Genomic DNA, 19,966 nt, shown 5'->3' on the forward strand with positions numbered 1-19,966 from the left:
AATTCTCAAGCATGATTTGTTCGCTGAGCTTCTGGGAAAACAAAAACAAAAAAAAACAAACAAACCCCAAACAACTATCATGCTTTCGCCTTTTAATCATATGCTGCGTTTCATTTACCTCGGAACTCGGAACTTGGAACTGGGAATTACGTCACAGCCGAGTTATCAGGGTTCCAGTTACAAAGTCGGAAAACAAGTTTGTAGTTCGCATATACCACATGAAAAATGTAAATTACACTATAGCAGCATATATATGCTGAACAATACTTGTATATGACTGATTTAGTGTGACCAAAACTAGAATGAAGACGTGCTACGGATTTTTACAGAGCTCTCTTCTACTGTTTACAACCGGGGCAGCCATCTTGGAATGTGAACTCGGGGGTGGTGAAGACTCTCCCACTTTCCCAGTGGGAAATCCCACTTCGAGGGGCGTTCCAGTTGAAAATTCCGACTGGGAACTGGGAAATCCCCACTTCCGAGGACAAATGGAACGCGGCAATAGTTAGCTGATAATGTGACACTTCGAGGTTTCACAGTGAAATGCCACAGATCCAGCTTCATGTGTCAACGTTTTGTAACCGGATTCTAATCGTCGATTAAAAACCCCATAAACATTCAAACGTTCAGGAAAGGCTTGTGTAGACCACTTTGATCACACCTAGGCTTCCAAAATATAAAACTGCAAAGCCGGCTACTACTTAAACCTAAAACCATCAGACCATTCGGTCTACAACCAAACTGGGAAGCACTGACGATGTTTTCTTGCTCTTCCATAGGTTTGTCCAACATGTCCATCATCTGAGAGTGTAGGACTGGCTTTACAAATAGGGAAACGACGAATGGGAAATAAGCCTGTCATTCAGATCTACTGGGTGTGGCGAGCATCTTCACTGGTTTTGTTCTCTCTTTTTTTTATTTGGGGGGGTGTTATACAAGACATAGCCATTAAAACGCAGTCCAGATGCCCCGTGTTATTGAGAGACGTTTTTTTTTATTGCACAGGTTAACATGTGGCAGTAATGCATGTAACAGGTAGTTAACAGAGCATTCCTTAATTATGTATTTATTTTTACATTTATTACCAGATATTCATGCTTATTATGCTGATTATTACCGTGTAGATATTCATGCAGATAGTGTTGCATACAGAGTCATCCGATCTTGAATGTCTCCCCTGCAAGTTTGTCAGGAGCCTCAGGCAGACTTTTGTCTCACTGCTGAGAGTATTTTGGTCTTGAGTCACTCTGTAAGCGCGTGGAAGTTGCGCGCACTCGATGCTCACCAACACGACCAATCACAAGTCACTTCCCTCCTCAAGCCGGTTCCCGCCGGTTAGGAAACCCGTTCCTCCTCACTACCATTACTAAATTTAGTCTCTCTCATTCTCTCCGTCTCCCTCTTCAAGGCCACAAACTGTGTAGGCTTTACCTACTATAGCCAGTACTCGTGTTGTAAATAAAAATCAGGGGGGATGGTGGATTTTATCATATGGGGACAGATAATTTGTGCTGATTACAAATAATATGATATATTACAAATAATAGCACTGGCCAAAACACCTGCAGAAATACTGCAGGAATGACATAGCAGCAGTTAAATGCAGCCTTCTGTAAGCTTTAAATATCCACTGGGCTTACATCAAATACATCAAAACACAACAATACAAAACAGTTTTCTGAACTTATCAATATGACTCTGTCCTTCACAGGATAAGTAAAATGGATCACTGAAAAAAGAAGAATATTTGTCTTATTTCTAGTTAAAATGACTCATTTTAGTAAAAAAAAATCTCATTACACTTAAAACAAGACTCATCACTGGAAAAAACAACAATTTTCACCTGTTTCAAGTAGATTTTCACTTAAAATTAGTACAAAAATCTGCCAGTGGAACAAGATTTTTTTGCTTGTAATAAGAAGATAAATCTTGTCCCACTGGCAGATTTTCCTACATATTTCAGGTGAAAATTTACTTGAAACAGGTGGAAATTGTCAAATAAGTTATTTCTCTGCTGTTATTTTTCTGGTGATGACTCTAAATGTTGAAATAGCAGTAATACCACATTCATTGATGAAATGACATAAGGGATGGAAAGGGGATGGCACTTTTACAGGGGGGATGATTTGGACCGTTTTTATTTTAAGGGGGGATGCCATCCCCCCTCATCCCCCCTCAACTCGAGTACTGACTATAGCATCCTGTCATGTCATGGTGTTGTGAAATATACTGGGTGATAATAATACAACGGTGTGTCTTTTAATTATAGGCCTAAGGGCCTGAGAAATATAATTCATGATTAGCAAGCAAAAACGTTTTAGGTGGTTAGGTAAGTATGCAAGGATGCAGGTGTACTCAGCAGAACATTGCCCCAGTCGGTACAAGAGAAAGAAAAGAAAAGGAAATAATGAAAATAAAATTGATTATGTAACCAACTCCAATATGCAACACAGGCAAACAGGGACCAAGGGTGTGTCAGGAATTACTGCAAAGACATAAAGCTGTGCGGGAATGCAAAATAATTCTGAGACGTAAAAAGTGATGCAGCAATTAAGAATAATGGTGGTGAGGTGCTGGTAGCAGACACGGTCTGGGATGACCTGCAGCCTGGATCACACACCTGTCACAGAGTCCAGTTTTCACCCTGCAACATCACTGGCTTTGCACATGAGCTTGATGAGTCATTTAGCATTAGTTAACCTCAATCTCCTGCCTCACAAACAGCGGCAAATAGGACAGCAGCAGCAACGGCAGACTTAGGTTTAAGTTTTTTTTTTTACAGTTCCTTAGATGCTGGGTCCAAAATCAAGTTAGTCTCCATTGACTCCCTTTTTAAAATGTCCAACTTTTGAACAGAAACACATTTACAGCCTGGTTCAAAAACTGTTTTGGTCTCTATCGTTTGATTTTACATCCATGACAACTCTGAAGGGGGTTGAATTTTTTGTACCACACCAGGAGAGTTTATCTCAAGCTATACATTTATTTCTAATACGATTAATTGACATTCGGCTCAGCCAATGCAAATATTTCGGTGGGGTTTGGCTGAAAAAGCTGGGAGCACAGTTAACTTTGATTGACATATGGTGGGTGTGTGTTTCTGTAAGCTTCCAAAGCGATATGGCTGTGCCCCGCATGAAGGAAAACAGGTCTTCAGAAACCAATGGGTCAGGTGACCTAATGCTTTATCCATTGTTTTATACAGTCTATGGTTAGAACCCTAGCCAAGTAGGTGCAAAAAAAGGAGGTACTAATTGTACGATCACCCTTAAAACCGAGTAGGAACGAGTGGAAATTACTTATTATAGAACATCCTGATTGTCGCCCAGTACATGTTAAAAGGTCCCTCTTTAAAAGGAGAGGCAGTTTTGGGCCTTTTTGAAGAGGGGTTCTTATCCCAGTCGACTGTATTGTCCATACAAAGTCGTAATCCTCCACATTGTCCACACTCACCCCGCACATAAGCCCCTTTTACCCTGGCGGATACCTCACGTTTAACACGTCCCACCTGTGCTTTTTTTATTGACTGACGAGGGATGGGGTGTCGAGCTGGCCCCAAAAATAACTCGCCTCCAAAAGGTACACTTAATCGCAGGTCAGGTCTAATGTAAACAGAACTAATGCAGGTTGGCGTAAGGGATTTGTTGATCATGTAACCTGAGAACAACCCACTAGGGGAGGTCTTTTTTTCAAAATAAAAACAGATGATGGGAGTAACAACAGCAGCAGGAGGTCACAGTTAGGGCCTATATTTGCAGGTCTGAGTAACTGGGGAGACAGAGAGGTCCGTGAGCTACTCAGCCTTGGAGCCGAGGACACCGCAAAGGATGGTCCATTGTTTGAACAACTAGCCACAAAAATGACAAAACGGGACTTTGCAAGAAGCAAAACCCAGGAGAATTTCTATGTGGAAAAAAATATGGGGCGCATAACACAGACGAAGTGGAATATATATGTAGGGAACTTTCCATGACATTTAAAGGCAGTGTGACACCTGTGTTACCATGGCTCCTTACAGGATGAGCAGACACTTTGAGCCAAAGGAACTTACAATTGAACAAGCATAACCCACCCAAACACAGGGAGAAAATGCAAACTTTGCACAATAAGACTCCTACCAGCAACTGAACCAGAAACCGTTTGGCTGTAAGACAGCAGTGCTAACCATAACACTACCACGCCCAGAACTTAGTTATTTATTCAGTCATATGTAGAACAAAGCAGGTGATGTAAAAGCCAGAGTCTTGTTTTGTAAAGACTTTGACTCTTCAAACATTGTCTTTACAACCAGCAGTCAAGTTTGAACTGGCTGAGAACTCAGATTTTTTTTTTATATCCATGAAATAAAAGGCTGGAAAATGACTGCATTAGTGTATTAATGTATTTATTCTTTTCCTGAGTAGCCATTTACTAATTTAGGCTTTTACTGTAATATATATTTAAAGCAGCACAAATTACTTTTTCATGTTAGAGTAGGAGTTTCACTTTCATTTGAAGGAATCATTTACTTTTAGAAAGCATCATCTAGCTCACACAGTCTTCCATCACATGATCAGAAAAAAACAAGCCAAAGTAACTTTAGATTCCCATCCTGCTTGTCCCTTGTCAGAACTGTGCATTGCTTGAGACACTGTCTCGCACATCATTTTAGATTCCCATCCTGCTTGTCCCTTGTCAGAACTGTGCATTGCTTGAGACACTGTCTCGCACATCATAACGCTGAAACTATCTCACAAAGCTACAGCAGATGTCATGGCAGAGGCAACTGAGACACTAAAGTATTGACGGAAGAGAAGATGAGAGACTGGTCAAACAAGAGTAAAGTTTGGACGGTGTCATTAAACCCACTTGAGGTCTGCACCTAGGTGGGGTCCCAAGAGCAAAATGTTTCTTTGTGTTGCTTCTAAAAGAAAGGTGGCAGTCAATTGTCTTCTTGAAAACGCCATAAAAACCCTAGAATGTTTGAAATGTCGATTAAAAACTCTTTCAACCACAAAAGTCTTGAAAAAAGATTTTGCACACTGTGGCACATGGAGTTGAATCACATCTCATTGGCTGAAGGGTCCTTTTTTCAAAATGTATTTTAGTTTTTATCTTAAAAAAACACTTTGGAGAGGTTGCATAAGAAAGGAGCATAATTTCATTAAACAATGAAAAAAATTACCTCACAGACATAGCAAGAGAGAGTATGTCACAGTTATAACAGGGAATGTGTTTGTTAGGGTCTTTTGCTAATTGGGGCCCCAAAATACAAAGACTGAACCACGACTACAAAAAGTTTAAATGTAGAGTTTTAATGTCTCCAAACAAAACAGAGGAAGCCAGCGGCGGTGAGGGCAGAGAGCTGGCGGGCCAGAAACTGATCCAAATAATTGGACAGGAAACCTGTGAAGGAACAAGAATTGGCAGGAGTCACACCAGCGAACCCAACAAGACAGATTTATCTGGCAGAGTAATGGAGTGAAGACCAGGTTCTTATGGAGGAGATGATGTTAGAGTGGATTGATGTGCGCCTCGTCTGCAGTGGGGAGAAGCCAGCAACGCCCCCTGCCACTCACATACCTGCAGGACAACAGGAAAGGAGGGGGAGAACAGACAACCCTACAACAAAACCATACTAAACAGACTCATCTGTGTTCAGTTAAATTACAGAAAATATTGAAAGCAATATACAGGGTACTTTGTAAAACAAATCAAACAAAGACATTTAAACTTGTATTTTAGAAAAAATTTTCATAGAGCTATCAAAGTCCAAGGTTTAGTTAATATTATCTTAACTTTGAAACAGTTTTACTAATCTCAGTCACAGCTGATGTTTTTGAAAGTGACAGAAAATTGTTTTGTTGAAAACTGGTGGAATTAGGCAGCTTTGATCCGGAGATTTTTGATCCACATATACATTTTTTTAGGCGATGATCCAAGATGTAAATATTCTTATTATATAACCCCCTAAAAAGCTGAAAAGCCAATCATAGTTGTTGGCAATGTTCCAAGGGTCCTTTATACAGGTCTGGTGTCTGTACACAAAAGAAAGTGGAAACTAGAAAAGCAATCAGGCCCCAGCTACATCGCTCCTAGGTGTAAACACAATATTTCTTGTACCATATGCTGTGATAACACCTGACTGAGAAATGAAACCTTGTTCATCGGAATATGTGATGCTCAGTATGTAAAACAGAGTGAGGGGGAAGGATGGGGGCAAATTAACGGGGAAATAAAATGAAATGAGTTAATATTAAATGTGAGCAGTAATAAAAACATTGTTTGTGATGCGCACACAAGATAGCAAGTGGGTTTTTGTGCATACAAATATATATTACCTGCAGTTAATCACATCCTTATGTATAAAAGTAAGAAAAAAAGAGTAATTGCAGGTATTTATCATGCCAGCAACATCAGAGAGCAGATAAAACATTAACACATCTTTATATGCGTCTGATGATATTTTATTTTTTATTGCAAGACATAAATTCAGTTGTACTGTAATTCTTTACATCCATCAATACTCTGTGTCTGGACTGATAAATCAGTAGTCTTTTAATAAACTTGTGCAACCACTACAACCACTAAAAGACATAAAACAGTTAATTACTGAATACACTTGAGTGCTGAATAACTTGGTATTCGCTACTCATAAAAAAAAAGAAAAAAGCATTAAGCAAAACGTGTAATTGATTTGAAATTTTCATCACACCATGACATTTGATATCATTATAAGTTAACGTGACGGATGTTTATTGTCTTAGACAGGATACTAGTTACTTCTTTAGAAATGACACATCACAGTCAGACAGTCAGACCTTGACAATACTTTGACTTTGATGAAATATATCATCCATTAAATCTAGTATGATTCATATTTCATGGATTTCAAATGCAGATTTAAATTTAATATGCCAAGACATTATACACTTTGTGTCCCTTCAATTGCTTAGACCATTTTTCTGTTGGTGATCAATGTGTCTCTAGATTTTTCATAATATCTCAGTACATGGAGTCGTCAAAAAATACTTTCCCTTTACTGGTTAAATAGCTCCTCACTTTAGTTAGAATGAAACAATAATAAAAACATGGATAACAAATACAAAATTCAAGTGCCAAAATCTTTATCTACCAAAAATCCTTATGAAAAACAAGTACAATTCCTTTAAACTGTTCAACCCACGGAAAGAGATTGTTACATCCCTCACTTTCGTCCCTTTTGCCACTTTGGACCAAACTCATTGAGCCATTTGGACCAGAACCGCCTTCCAGGCTCTGTCTTTATCATAATCCTGCAGTGTTCCACTGGAGACTTGATGCTGTTGGGGACAAACAGGAAGAGTGAGCCGGACATAGACAAAGGGTCAAAGGCAAGGCAAGGAGAGTGTATTTGTATAACACATTTCATATACAAGACAATTCAAAGTGCTTTACATAAAAAAAAAAAAATGCATTTCAAAGTGAAAGCATTTAAAAGCAGAAATGAAAGATAGACAGGCATAAGTTAAAAAGAATTAAACAAATGAGATGAAAGAAATAAAATGTTGTAGTGCATTATGATGGATTGCTGAAATGCAGCAGTCAATGAAGAGGTTTTCAACTTTGACTTAAAGCAAATGACATTTTCAGCAGCCCTGATGCATTCTGGGAGTTTGTTTCACAGGTGAGGAGCATAAAAGCTGAACGCTGTCTCACCTTTTTGGTTCTAACTCTGGGTACAGAAAGTAGGCGTGAACCTGACAACCTGAGGGTTCTCATTGGTTCATAATGAACCAGGAGATCAGAGGTGTATTTTCTCCCTAGTACATTCAGAGATTTATAAACCAACAGCAGGATTTTAACATCTATTCTGTGACAGACAGGAAGCAAAGCAAGTAAAGATCTAAGAACTGGAGTTATATGGTCCCCTCTCTTGATCTTAGTGAGGACTCGGGCAGTGTTCTGAACTAACAGCTGTTAGATTGATTCTTCTGGGAGACCCGTGACAACAGCGTCTACTGAAAATAAAAGCGTGGAGAAGTTTTTCTAAGTTCTGCTGAGACGTCAGTCCTTTAATCCTACGTCGGGTGCATTCTTATGATTGGCTGAAACAACGAAGATATGCAATTGGTTGGAAATCAGTCTGTGTTTGAAAAAAGAAATGTATGGATTGAGGCAAGTCAGGGGAGCCTCAAAAAGTTCACAGTCCACAAGCCGTTTGTAAATCAGGTTACTGTATATTTGTGTGTGCATCAGAAATACATTTGTGAATCTTGTCCTACGCATCTGTAAATCATCCAGTGCATTTGTGAATATTGAGACTGTTTTAGCTCCATATATGACTGCTGTTTATTGGCACAGAGAGAAAATACCTGAAAGCAGAGATGTATTTACAATATCTACAGCTCTGAGGCCATTCAATGTGCAACACTCGTAAAAAACCCTGTTGGCAGAGTATCAAGGCAGCAAGTTGTGGAATTCAGGTTATGTATGATGTCATCAGGTTATTATTTTTATTTTATTTTATTTAGCCTTTATTTTACCAGGTCGGTCCCATTGAGACACAATGGTCTCTTTTACAAGGGAAGCCTGGCCAAGACAGCAGCTTTAAAACATTGAGTTTCAACAGTTAAAACAGACTACAGAATTACCTAAAACACCAAGTCAAACAACAATAAAGTAAACCGAATATAATCTGATCAAATCAGTAGAGCTAGATAATGGTTTTATCTAGCTCTACTGAGCTAGGTTATGAGTGAATTGACAAAATTGCATCATGGTTTCTCTCATTGGACACAGAGTTGCCACATATTCTGCATCTAGCCTAGGAGTGCTGACCGACTACCTCTTTTTCTGAATTTTGTCAGTGAAGAAAGAGGCAAACTCATTGCAGGCATGGTTGGATAGAAGTTCAGGGTCCACTGACTCAGGAGGATTTGCTAGCCTGTCAACAGTAGTGAACAAAGTGTGTGCATTATTCCTGTTCTTGGCAATGATATCAGGAAAATATGATTGCCTTGCATTCCCCAGCTCCGTGTTTTATATATATACTCTCAGTCTCTCTTTATAAATGTCATAATGAATCTGTAATTTAGTTTTCCGCCACCTGCGTTCAGCTTTTCGACACTCTGTTTTCAGGTGTGACCTGCAGCATTTCTCCAGGGAAGTTTCTTTTTAGCAGTGATCACCTTCACCTTGGTGGGTGCAATGGAATCAAAAGTGACGGAAAATAATCAAACATGAGCTTCTACAGCACAGTTTAGCTTATGCATGTGTGACAGCCACATTAAATCATATCTTGTCCTGTTTGAATGTTGTATAAATGCTCTATAGATGCTGAGAACAGAAATACAGGTGCTTTATTTCCAGATATACTAGTGTCTCTTGTTTAAAGTTCAGGAAATAACAAGGAGACGATGACCACGGATGCTGCTTCTGTGTGCCGTACCTCACTGTAATGGGTTGTGGTTAGCATGCTGTCATCACACTCTGGAACACTCCTGCGGAGACGACTCTTGTATGTGGCACAGTGCACCACAGTGGCTGAAGTAAGAACTGCCTGCACCAGCAGCAGCACCATCAGAATCAACAGCAGGATGTCGTAGGATTGCTGGGACACACACACACGTGACCATTTAAAAATATTTACCACCCTTCACTTTCAGCGCTGTTCGTTTGTTTCGCAGTCAACTGTGAGTCAGGGTTTCATAGGTCACACTTCACAACTCTGCTCACTGAACCCACTTTCCCGTTCATCCAACTCACCTTTGCTGTGGGCACGTCGCGGAGGAAAATTTCAATGACGCTGATCACGCTGAAAGAGAGGAAGCCGGAGGCTGAAAAGAGCAGGGGGGATGTCACGCTGCTGATGGCAATGAGCACCTCCACCTGAGAGGCGACACAAATAAAAAAGAAGTACAAAAATGAGAGTTTGAAATAAAAACAACAATAAAATTAATAACAAAGCCAATAGGTGGAGGAGACAGACCTCAGGGATGCACCAGAAGCTTGTAAAATTAAATCTAGAGGTCAACTGTTATAACTGTCTTCTCATAGGACAAAAGGAAAAACCAGAATCATAACAAAACAATAGTTTAACTGATCACAGTCACCTTTTTTTTCTTTTCTAAACCCTCTGAGTGTATTTTTACAGTGTCATCCAAACTTTCAGGTCTGAATTTCTATTCCTGGTAATATATTTAATGAAATAGAAGAATACTTATTTAATCTCAGAGTAAATTGATGCATTGTATTACTGACAAAATATGATAAGAGCAAATAAAGAGACAGGCAGATCCTGGAGTTCGTAATAACCTCTCATGCATCTGATATTCATGGTGAAAGGTTATTATGGGATGCAGGAATGACGCCCCTGTTCCAATGCTAATTGCACACGTACAGATGCAAAACAATGTTCTCCAGTTGATTACGGGTGTGTCTATATTTCTCCATCACCTCCACATCTTCTCCTGGTACTGATACAGTGTTTGCCTCATTCCTGGTACCAAAATAAAATATCGTCTGGGCGGATTCAAGATGACATGAATGTTCCCACAACATCCCAAAAAACAGTCCACAAATTACATGAACTCAGCCTTCTGTTCACCACACTCCCAGCAGCAGAGTGATCTCACTGTTTCTGGCAAAGTCAAGCTTTACAGTACAGACCCCTGTTGCTGCTCGTGTGCTGCTGACCGCCTACTCAGATACACAATCCTTCAGTGTCACAAAGTGTGGTCTGTTTGTAGGGGTAATCAATAATCTGGAGATTCTGGAGGGATTCACCTACGTCTTCCTGACCCCTCTAATGTAACAGGGCAGAGTGGGTCCTGTTTAATTTACTGGACATGTGTGGGCAGGCTGAAACGCCATGATCATCACAGGGTCACCCTCTATGTCCAGATGAAAGTGGACTGGAAAGAGATAAATGATGGCATATATCGACCCAGTCCTTAGGTTGTGAGTAAACTGTAGGGGCTTTGAAAGGTGCTCACTTCTTTACTCATTTGGGCCAATAACCCTCTCTCCTAGATTCTTTCCAAAGTAAGTAGGACATTGGATCTCAAAAGAATCCTAAAGTTGAAAATGAAAAGTAATTATCAGAATTTTATTCGATAAGTGTGTTATTTTTTTAGTCAAATAAAGTAAAAAGTAAAATAAAATAAATGGAAAGATATATCATACAAAAGTTTCTGTCTAATATTGACAGATAGATACAGGTGATACAGGTTTCCAATTCACTTAACTTGTCGTAATTGTTGTTTGTTTCAATGATGTTGTCGTTAGAAAACTCAAGGTTAAACATTAAAAAAAAAAGTTGTGTAGATTTCTTGATTACTTAAATTCTGTCAGTCTGTGTTAATGAATAACCCTAAGAATCAAATTTTCCAAACTAAACCATGCAGTTTTTATGTGCATATATATTTGATAAAAAATGTATATGTTAAAAAGTGTGATAGTGTTTAATTAGTGCTATTTAAGTTAAAAAAGGAGTATACCCTTGCAGCCTTTTGAACCTGCTGCAGCGTTGAATAAATTCACACTCAGGACAACTTTTCCTGGACAACTTCTTGTTTTCCAGTTTTCATTGGACAATCATTGCAGATTTTAAACATAGTTGATAACGTTGATGTTTGACCTTGGCTGAAAGTTATTCTGTCTAGACACATGAGATGATATCCATCTATGTTGGGAAAAACAATTCAAAAAAAGTTGCTAAATATAGCAATACCAATTTCTTTGCATATACGTGCTGTGTTGGCACAAGAATGTCTGACAATACTGTGATCATGAGTGAGGATGGTCAGGCATTGCTTGTAATAAAACCTTCCCCCACTAGAGGTGAACTTTGTTGTGTTTTACATGTAGACTGAGTAAGAAAAACTGGACAAACCCCACGTAAGGTCACCCACATGTTTCCTCAAGCTTCCTTTTCCTCCTATTGCAATTGGGCGAAATAAGAAGTTTTGAAAGCCAGCTGGAACATGATCACCTTATTTCAACTATGATAAGCTGTTATAGGTCAGGCAGAGGTGGGTAGTAACGAGTTACATTTACTCCATTACATTTACTTGAGTAAGTTTTGGGAAATTTTGTACTTTTAGGAGTAGTTTTGAATCACTATACTTTTTACTTTTACTTGAGTAGATTTGTGAAGAAGAAACTGTTCCTCTTACTCCGCTACATTAGGCTCCGTTGAGCTGTTACTTTTCTTTTATCCCTTTTATCCGCGTACTCGTCAATCTCATGACATCACTGAGTGATTCTTTGGGAAAAATGTTTGTTTTTGCATGTTTTGTCACATTTACACAGACTCAAACACACACACAGTTTCTATGAGTTCATGCGCTTGTTCTAGTTCTGCCTGGTTAAAAAAGAAAAGTACAAAGGCTTGAAATTTTGTGCTACTTTTGCTTAATTTATTTTTTTTATTGTTATTATTTTAATTATTTTATTATTTATTAAAGTACTTGAATTTACTTTAAGATTATTTTAATGTAAGCTATTTTTTATTAATTTTAATTTATTTTATTATTTTATTGATTTAATTTGCCTGAAGATGATTATTTTGTACTTTTGTCTGTTTGAATGGTTGTGTTAAAAAAATAAATCAGACGTTACTCAACAGTTACTCAGTACTTGAGTAGTTTTTTCACCAAGTACTTTTTTTTACTTTTACTCAAGTAATTATTTGGATGACTACTTTTTACTTCTACTTGAGTCATATTATTGTGAAGTAACAGTACTTTTACTTGAGTACAATTTTTGGCTACTCTACCCACCTCTGAGGTCAGGGTTCTGTTATTCTAACTTTTCATGCTAATTAATATTGCTTTACATTAATTTGGCTCAAATCTGTCTTAATTTCCTCATGTCACTACCAAAACAACATCTGAAGCAAGGGTCACCAGAGTTAAAATGAAGACGAGCAGAGCTCTGCTTGGGACCCACCGATGCTCAGCCTGCTTCTCCAGTGTTCGACCCTTTGGAGTTGGGCTGGCCTACACGCATATGTGGGTCCCAGCAGACCTCCACTCGGAAAGGTCTTGAAATGAGACTCCTTGGTTCCCGGTTCCTTCAGCCGAGCCACACTGCCCTGCAGAGCTGCTGGTTTCAAATGTTCTTTCAGTGACTGCTGCATTTATCTAACACATGGTTAGCAAAAGCTGCCTGCTACTTAGCAGAGCTTTGTTTTCTGATTTTTCCAGACGAACCCACAGCCAGTTGCGTGGGTCTTTTAGTACAAATAGCAGTACAACTAAACATATTCTCTTTAAAACATGAATGATGATGCTCTGTCAGTCAAGTCAAATGACTTTCTATGCTTGGTCTAGTGCCAGGGGCTGACACATTAACTTACTCAAGTGTTATAAATATATATATATATATATATATATATATCTATATAAATATATATATATATATATATATATATATATATATATATATATATATATATATATATATATATATTTGTATGTATACGTGTATATATTTTGGGTAATCAAGTCAACTATTCACAATAGTGCAGATTTTGACCTTAACTTTAGCATATTACATTGACGCTGCAACAGGAATATTGCTTTGTACTCACCAGGCATTTGTTGGGGTATTCTGACACAACGTGACTCGCAATGGCACTGGGAAAACACTGAAATGCATTTAATACAAAGTCTTAGGAGCAGGCCAGAAGTTGGTGATAGAAACACAATTTATAACTCTGAGGTGTTTTGTGTTTTGATTCAAAAGGGAAAACTTACAGCCACGAGGATCCAGAAAAATGTGACAGACAGGTACGGACCCGGCAGCAATGCATCCATGTTCAGTGCAATAATTCCTCCAAATACAGCAGAAATTCCCACGATCACTTCAATCACCTGTTAGGGAGATTTAATCAGTTCAACAAAACATTAAAACAGAGACCCGAGCCATCTGTCCGTCCGTCCGTCCAGCTCAGCTCCAGCTGTCACCCTCATACAGCCTAACCCCACCTTTGAAAGCAACATCATATGTTGCAAAACCTAAAGTTGTACTCACAGAATATGCCTTAAGGAGTCGGGTGGGGAACACTGCAGGTTTAAAAACCGCAGGTCTGTCATACGTCACAGACTAGAAGATGGATAGAACGATTGTGAGGGTTCAGGAAGGAAGAATGAAACCAACATGCAGAGTAAGAACTAGGAGGTGTCAGATGTTGGAACGGGAGCAATCAATAATTCACTCACACACCTTCCTGTGGCAGCAGCAGTCCTCTGCAGAGCGGGCTGACAGGATCACGGTGCTGGCCATTAACACCTCCAGCAAAATCATCAAGATGAGGTTAAAGTTGATCTGAGAACAGAAAAGAGACCAAACAGATGAAAACTGAAGGACTTTTTTTTTTTTTTTTTTAATAATAACGTTTGTAATGCCCAGGAGTTAGAGGCCCGATTATTCTGTACACAACAAGGATGGATTTACATTTACAGCAGAAGGGTTCAAGACCAGTTTACAACCGAACCAAACCAAGCAGGTAGTTGTCACAGCAAATGTTGAAACATAGACCACTTGGAAATCCGACACCTGTAAAACACATGAAAACAACTCATCCTCATTAGTGTAGCTCATCTTTAAACAACCTCAAACAATGATTCATTAAAACATAATTATCTCTTGCTTGTGGTGTGGCCATTGTTTACTTACTGCAACATGTCTGTTCTTGGCGATAGCAAAGCTCGCTATTGCTGCTGGGATGCCCTGTGAGTGACACTGAAATGTGAGCTTTTGAAGTTATCTTTTGATGAAGAGGCAATCTAAAAATATTCCTTCACTGGCATTTTGCCTTTAGCATTATATTGACATTATGGGAATGAGGTCCTTCAGGTATACGGGCAATATCAGCATATTTGTGTGAAACTGACTGTGATTACATGATGGCCACTTACGGAGCCTGCAGCACAGCGCAGGTAGTCCATGGCAACAGGAAACACATTTCCAAGGTACAGAGAGAAACCAGATGTGACGAGCAGGCTGCCCTGAGGACACACATACACGCACATGCACATACACGCGGACATGCACGCAAACAAATTTAGAGACTCGTGTATTACGGATTCAAAAGGTAAATCTGAACATTTTAGATGCATATCACATGAAACAGAGAGATCATGACATAAAATATCAGCTGGCTGTCAGGAGTTTTTAAAATTAGATAAATATATCCTCAGAGGATCAATAAAACAAGACATTTATTGGTAATATTATTATTATTTCAACAAAAGAAATAACTTTCATGCACTGATTTCTCCATTCCACCATCAGTCTATGAATCCATTCATTTTTATATATGCTTCAATCCTCTTCAATGTGAACAAAATGCCTAGGAGGAGAGACATCTGCAATGATCCTTGACAAGCAGTTGTTGCACATCAGTACAGGAAGGGTTATAAAATAATATCCAAATAATTTGGAGTCTTTCATTCAAAAGTGAGAAAGATTATTCATAAGTTAACAACACTGAAGACAGTTGTCAGTCTTTCCGGGAGTAGAAAAGCTAGCATGTTCAACCCAAGGTCAGACTATACAACTTATGAAAAACCTAAGAGCTACATCTCAAACTCCATAGATTTCAGTTAAGTTTAATGTTAAAGTTTGTGACAGTTCATCTAGAAAAAGACTAAAAGCGCTACAGCAGAAATCCTAAAAAGAAGAAGCTCATAAGAGACGCCTTCAAACCACATGCCTTTGGAACAATCGCCTGTAGCAACATTGTAGTGAAGGATGGCTTTGAAAGTATGGCTTTGAACCATATGATGGACTTAGTTTTTCATACAATGGGTTTACATTTTAATTTATTTTTGTTATAACCTCATATGTAATTTTTTGTCTCTAATCTGAGGATGAGTTTCAGACTATAAAGAACATATTTTCTTCTCTATGATACATAAAACTGTGTATTTAATAGAGACTGTCCTTTGTTATTCACATAAATGTATCTTGAGATGCATTAGCAATTGGACTAAAATAAACCAATGACAAATCGCTCACGTTTAAAATACTGACAGGGAGTAGCTCCCGATGACGCAAATTCAACGCCAAATGCATCACGGATCAAAACCCCACATCTGAGAACTAAAATCTGAGGACCAAAACCCAGATTCTGTAACCAAGTAGTCAAAATCTAACTAACCGAGAACGCAGAACACTTTTCTTCTCTCTACAGGGGGGGAGGTGGGACATAGCCGAGATCTAGTCGTGCCTTGCGTCATCAGACTTTTTCCTGTTGCGTGGAGGTAAGTTGTTCATTTCTGTCACTTCTTTATTTTATATTGAAAAGTTGTTTATTTAATTGATAAAGTTGTTAGTGATACTAACCACTTGACTCAACATTAGGCGCTGAGTCATTCAGAAGCCAATATAAATAATATAATATAATAATATAATAAGCTTCTGGATCTCGGCTACGTCCCGTCACCACACGGTAGATTGACGAAGCGCTAATTTTACACTCTTTTCAGAATTCCATGCACAAAAAGAAAAAGAAAAATTGAGGAAGATGGTTCAAAAACAGAGATGGTTTTAAAACTAATAGAGAAAAAAGAAAAGTATAACCAAGAAAGATGGTGACACTCATGGTTGGAGATTTTGATGTCTTGGTTACAAATTCTGGGTTAAAGTTCTCAGATTTTAGATTTTGATTCTCAAATTTTGGGTTTTGATTCATGATGCATTTGGCATTAAATTGACATCATTTAACCCCATCATACCCATCCAGGATCTTTTTTCACCTAAATTGGAAGCACAAACCAAGATTTTGGTTGTTTCCACATTCCACTAAAGATCTTTAGATTGGGATGCTTTTTCATTTGAAAAAGATTAATCCCAGCCTTTAGTTTTTTATGTTATGGAGTGAATAAGCAAATCCTGCAAGGGTGCTTCCTTTGCTGCTCTCCCTGACAATATTTGGTCTCACCCCTAGGAGGACACTGTAGAGCCAGGCCCTGTAGCTGAAGCAGGGGTGCTTTAGAGGCTCCGGCTGGGCCAGCTGCAGGTCACTGGCCCTCACGTCCACTGTGTAGCTGTCGCGCTCAGGCCTGTCCCTCTCTCCCCTGTCCGGCCTCCTTTCCACTACCCTGTCACCCCGCCGTCCCAGAGTCCCATTGCCTCTCTCCTGAGCAGGCATGTGGCTGTAGGTGAACTCCTCTCTGGCTGACAGCTCCTCTCGATGCATCGCTGGAAGAGCTGGCGGCTTACTTTATAGAAAACACAAGAGGAAAAAAAAGAAGAATTGAAGTCATTTCTGACCGGCACATTTTCTTCTCTATCTGCAAGAAGTCTAGTAAGTCAAAGTTTAAATCTGAGCAGTAAAACATTTGAATTAGCAAAGAAAATCCATGAAAAGTGCATTAAACTTGAGGACTGTATCAAAAACAACCTCCTTGCTTTTGTTTTTTTGTTAAACCAAATAATAAGACCGACTTAAATGGCTTTGTTTTTCAAACAATACGCTACACTTACCTTCTGTAGTGAACCACAATAGTGCCGTCCTACAAAGATGTCCTTAATAACTCCACATGCAAGACAGATTATTTATCACAGCAGCTTCTTCTGCTTCCCATCTCTCTTCCTGGCACTTTTACTCCTTCTTCACCCCCACTCGCCAATGTTTTTCTTTTCTTTTCTTTTCTCTCTCTCTGCCGCTCTCTCTCTCTCCCTCTCCCGTTACGCGACGTTTCTAAAAAGCATTTCTGAAAAGTTTCTGGAGCTCTTCAAAGCCTGGAGCTAAAACACATGGCTCTTGTGCTGCCAGCCTACTTTGTGCCAAAGGGAGAGCGCCTGTGCATGACAACAAGGGGAGGATGAAGGGGCTCGCTCTGGGGGCCGAGGTACTGGGGCAAACACCCTTTTAATCACCACCCACCCCCATTTTCTCATGCAAACACACACAGACATGCACACCAAGCAACTCAGAATTTTGAACAATAGGCCTTCAGAACCGAGCACATACATAACAACACAGATTGTATCCACTCTAAAAAAAAAATGATGATTTCAAACATTTCCCAATGCACGGTCTCACATAGAGCTTGTATTTGTCCCCTTGTCTAACCTCCCCACACAACTTCCTATGGTGCTTTTCAGCAATTTGATTTCACTTTGCAGCTAAGTAAATCAAGATGCCCAGCAGAGCTTTAGAAAAGAGCCATCAGAGACATTTCCATGGCTTCATCACATGCTCTCATGTCTGACACAGCTAATCTGGTGAAGGATAATTTCTCCTTCATATGAAAATCTCTAACTGCAGAGGAAACCCTGCTGGATGACAATGCCTTGACGGTGTGTGTTAACCCCATCTGGGTTCAAACATGTATATGTATGTGCGCCTCAGACATCCATTCAGTTTTTAACACAGCACAACATTCCAATCTCGACTTTGTTCCTGGGTGGCTGTAACCATGGTGACTCCGTAACAACTTCTGTCACGATGTCTCTTAACTGCAAATACCATGCACACTTAAGAAGAGTGAAGCATTTTTGTAGCAGTCTCTGAGGACATTAAAAAGGATCCCTGGAACACAGACTGGTCTATAAATGTTAGTGTTTAGACTTTTAGTTTGGGTATTTTGGTCTTGTCATTTCAGTGCAAGTACAAGCACATATGAAGCACATAATGGAAATCTTTGTTAAGATATGCAGAAAGCAACAGCAACATCAAATTACAACAACGAAAACCTGGTTATTTGTGGATAACAGTTATTGACATATCAAATATATCACACAGACAACTGTAAGAATAAAATCAAGCACAAAATACAATTATTATTTTTTTTTTAAGTGTGCATTTGAGCTGAATGATCTTTGTTGAGATTTCCCTGCAAAACATCATTCTGCACACATTATTGCAGAAAAAAAAGAGTATGAAGAGGGCGAGTACTGGGCTCGCCTGAAGGCCGTGTTTGTGAACAAATATGCAGAAAATATTAAAATAAAAAACACCCACCGTTGTACACTTCAGGGTTCAAGGTAAAAGTTAGAACCGCTTCTTTTCGAATGTGTTGCAGGACTGATATTTTTAAAATGCAATGATGTATACTAAAAAAAAGACAAGACATTATATATTCTGGATTCACACCATCTCCAATGAGATACATTTTATCCTAATTATGTCTGATTTTAAGTGTAACGTTTTACTCCAATTTAGTTCAACATAAAACATTTTCTGTAATGCAAGACTGCAATGGCAGATTTGTAGATGTGTTTTTGTGGTTGTGTTGGGTCAGTGAATGATACCATCGTCACATCACACTGGGACCTGGTCCAAAGAACAATACGAGCTCACTTCATCAGGCACTGTTCATTGGCAATGTGCCTAATTGAGACCTATTGGCAGGATGACAGAGCAGAGGAGAGTAATCCACCTCCAGACTTTCCTATTGGATTGTCTGATCATCCCAAAGTTGGTCACGGCTTTAACACTGCTCAGCTATAATTGCTTGTGAGCACGCAGGAGATATTGTGGCTGGAGTGGAAGAGGTGAGATTTATAAAAAAAGAAAGAAATGAGTATATATATCCATATATACTTGTATACTGAGCTGCCCTAACAAACAAATTCATTCCTGTTTGTATCTTGTTCCGATGACCAAAAATAAAGGCCTCCTGACAAAAGGTTTCATCAATTGCACAAAACCAATTACCCCAAGGGCAACATAGTTTGTTTTAAAGACTCATCTGATGAATCGTTTGAAGAAATTGTTATGAAAAGGGGACAAGCAATCAATCAAATAAATGCATAAATACAGAGCAAATGATTGGATGAGACATCTGTTTATGGCTGTCACAAATGAACTTCAATTGAAAACTCAATAAAGTTAAAAGGCAGCGCAGTGAAAGGAGCCACCAGAGATGACTCATCACTCCTAAAAGCTGCCACTATTGAACATTGATGGGTTAAAATTGGCCATGAGTGGATGCCCAGGAGCCTCTCCAGATGGATTTTCTGGTGACCGTAGTTTTGCAAAACCCGG

The 19,966-nt window shown here is 39.1% G+C and overlaps 1 protein-coding gene across 1 annotated transcript; it reads right to left on the reverse strand.

Moving 5' to 3' along the window:
- Positions 1 to 6,439: 6,439 nt before the first annotated feature.
- Positions 6,440 to 17,749, reverse strand: mlc1 (modulator of VRAC current 1). The gene is made up of 12 exons (XM_061722553.1): positions 17,458 to 17,749; positions 16,913 to 17,192; positions 14,886 to 14,975; positions 14,644 to 14,697; positions 14,422 to 14,523; positions 14,191 to 14,292; positions 13,999 to 14,070; positions 13,722 to 13,838; positions 13,556 to 13,612; positions 9,727 to 9,849; positions 9,410 to 9,571; positions 6,440 to 7,301 (listed from the first exon to the last, which is right to left on the reverse strand). Exons 2-12 carry the CDS (start codon positions 17,168 to 17,170, stop codon positions 7,221 to 7,223), a joined length of 1,218 nt encoding a protein of 405 aa, XP_061578537.1. The 5' UTR covers positions 17,171 to 17,192; positions 17,458 to 17,749; the 3' UTR covers positions 6,440 to 7,220.
- Between the last annotated feature and the right edge of the window lie 2,217 nt (positions 17,750 to 19,966).

The sequence above is a fragment of the Cololabis saira genome, chromosome 5 (genome assembly GCF_033807715.1).
Source record: "Cololabis saira isolate AMF1-May2022 chromosome 5, fColSai1.1, whole genome shotgun sequence".
Lineage (NCBI taxonomy): Eukaryota > Metazoa > Chordata > Actinopteri > Beloniformes > Belonidae > Cololabis > Cololabis saira.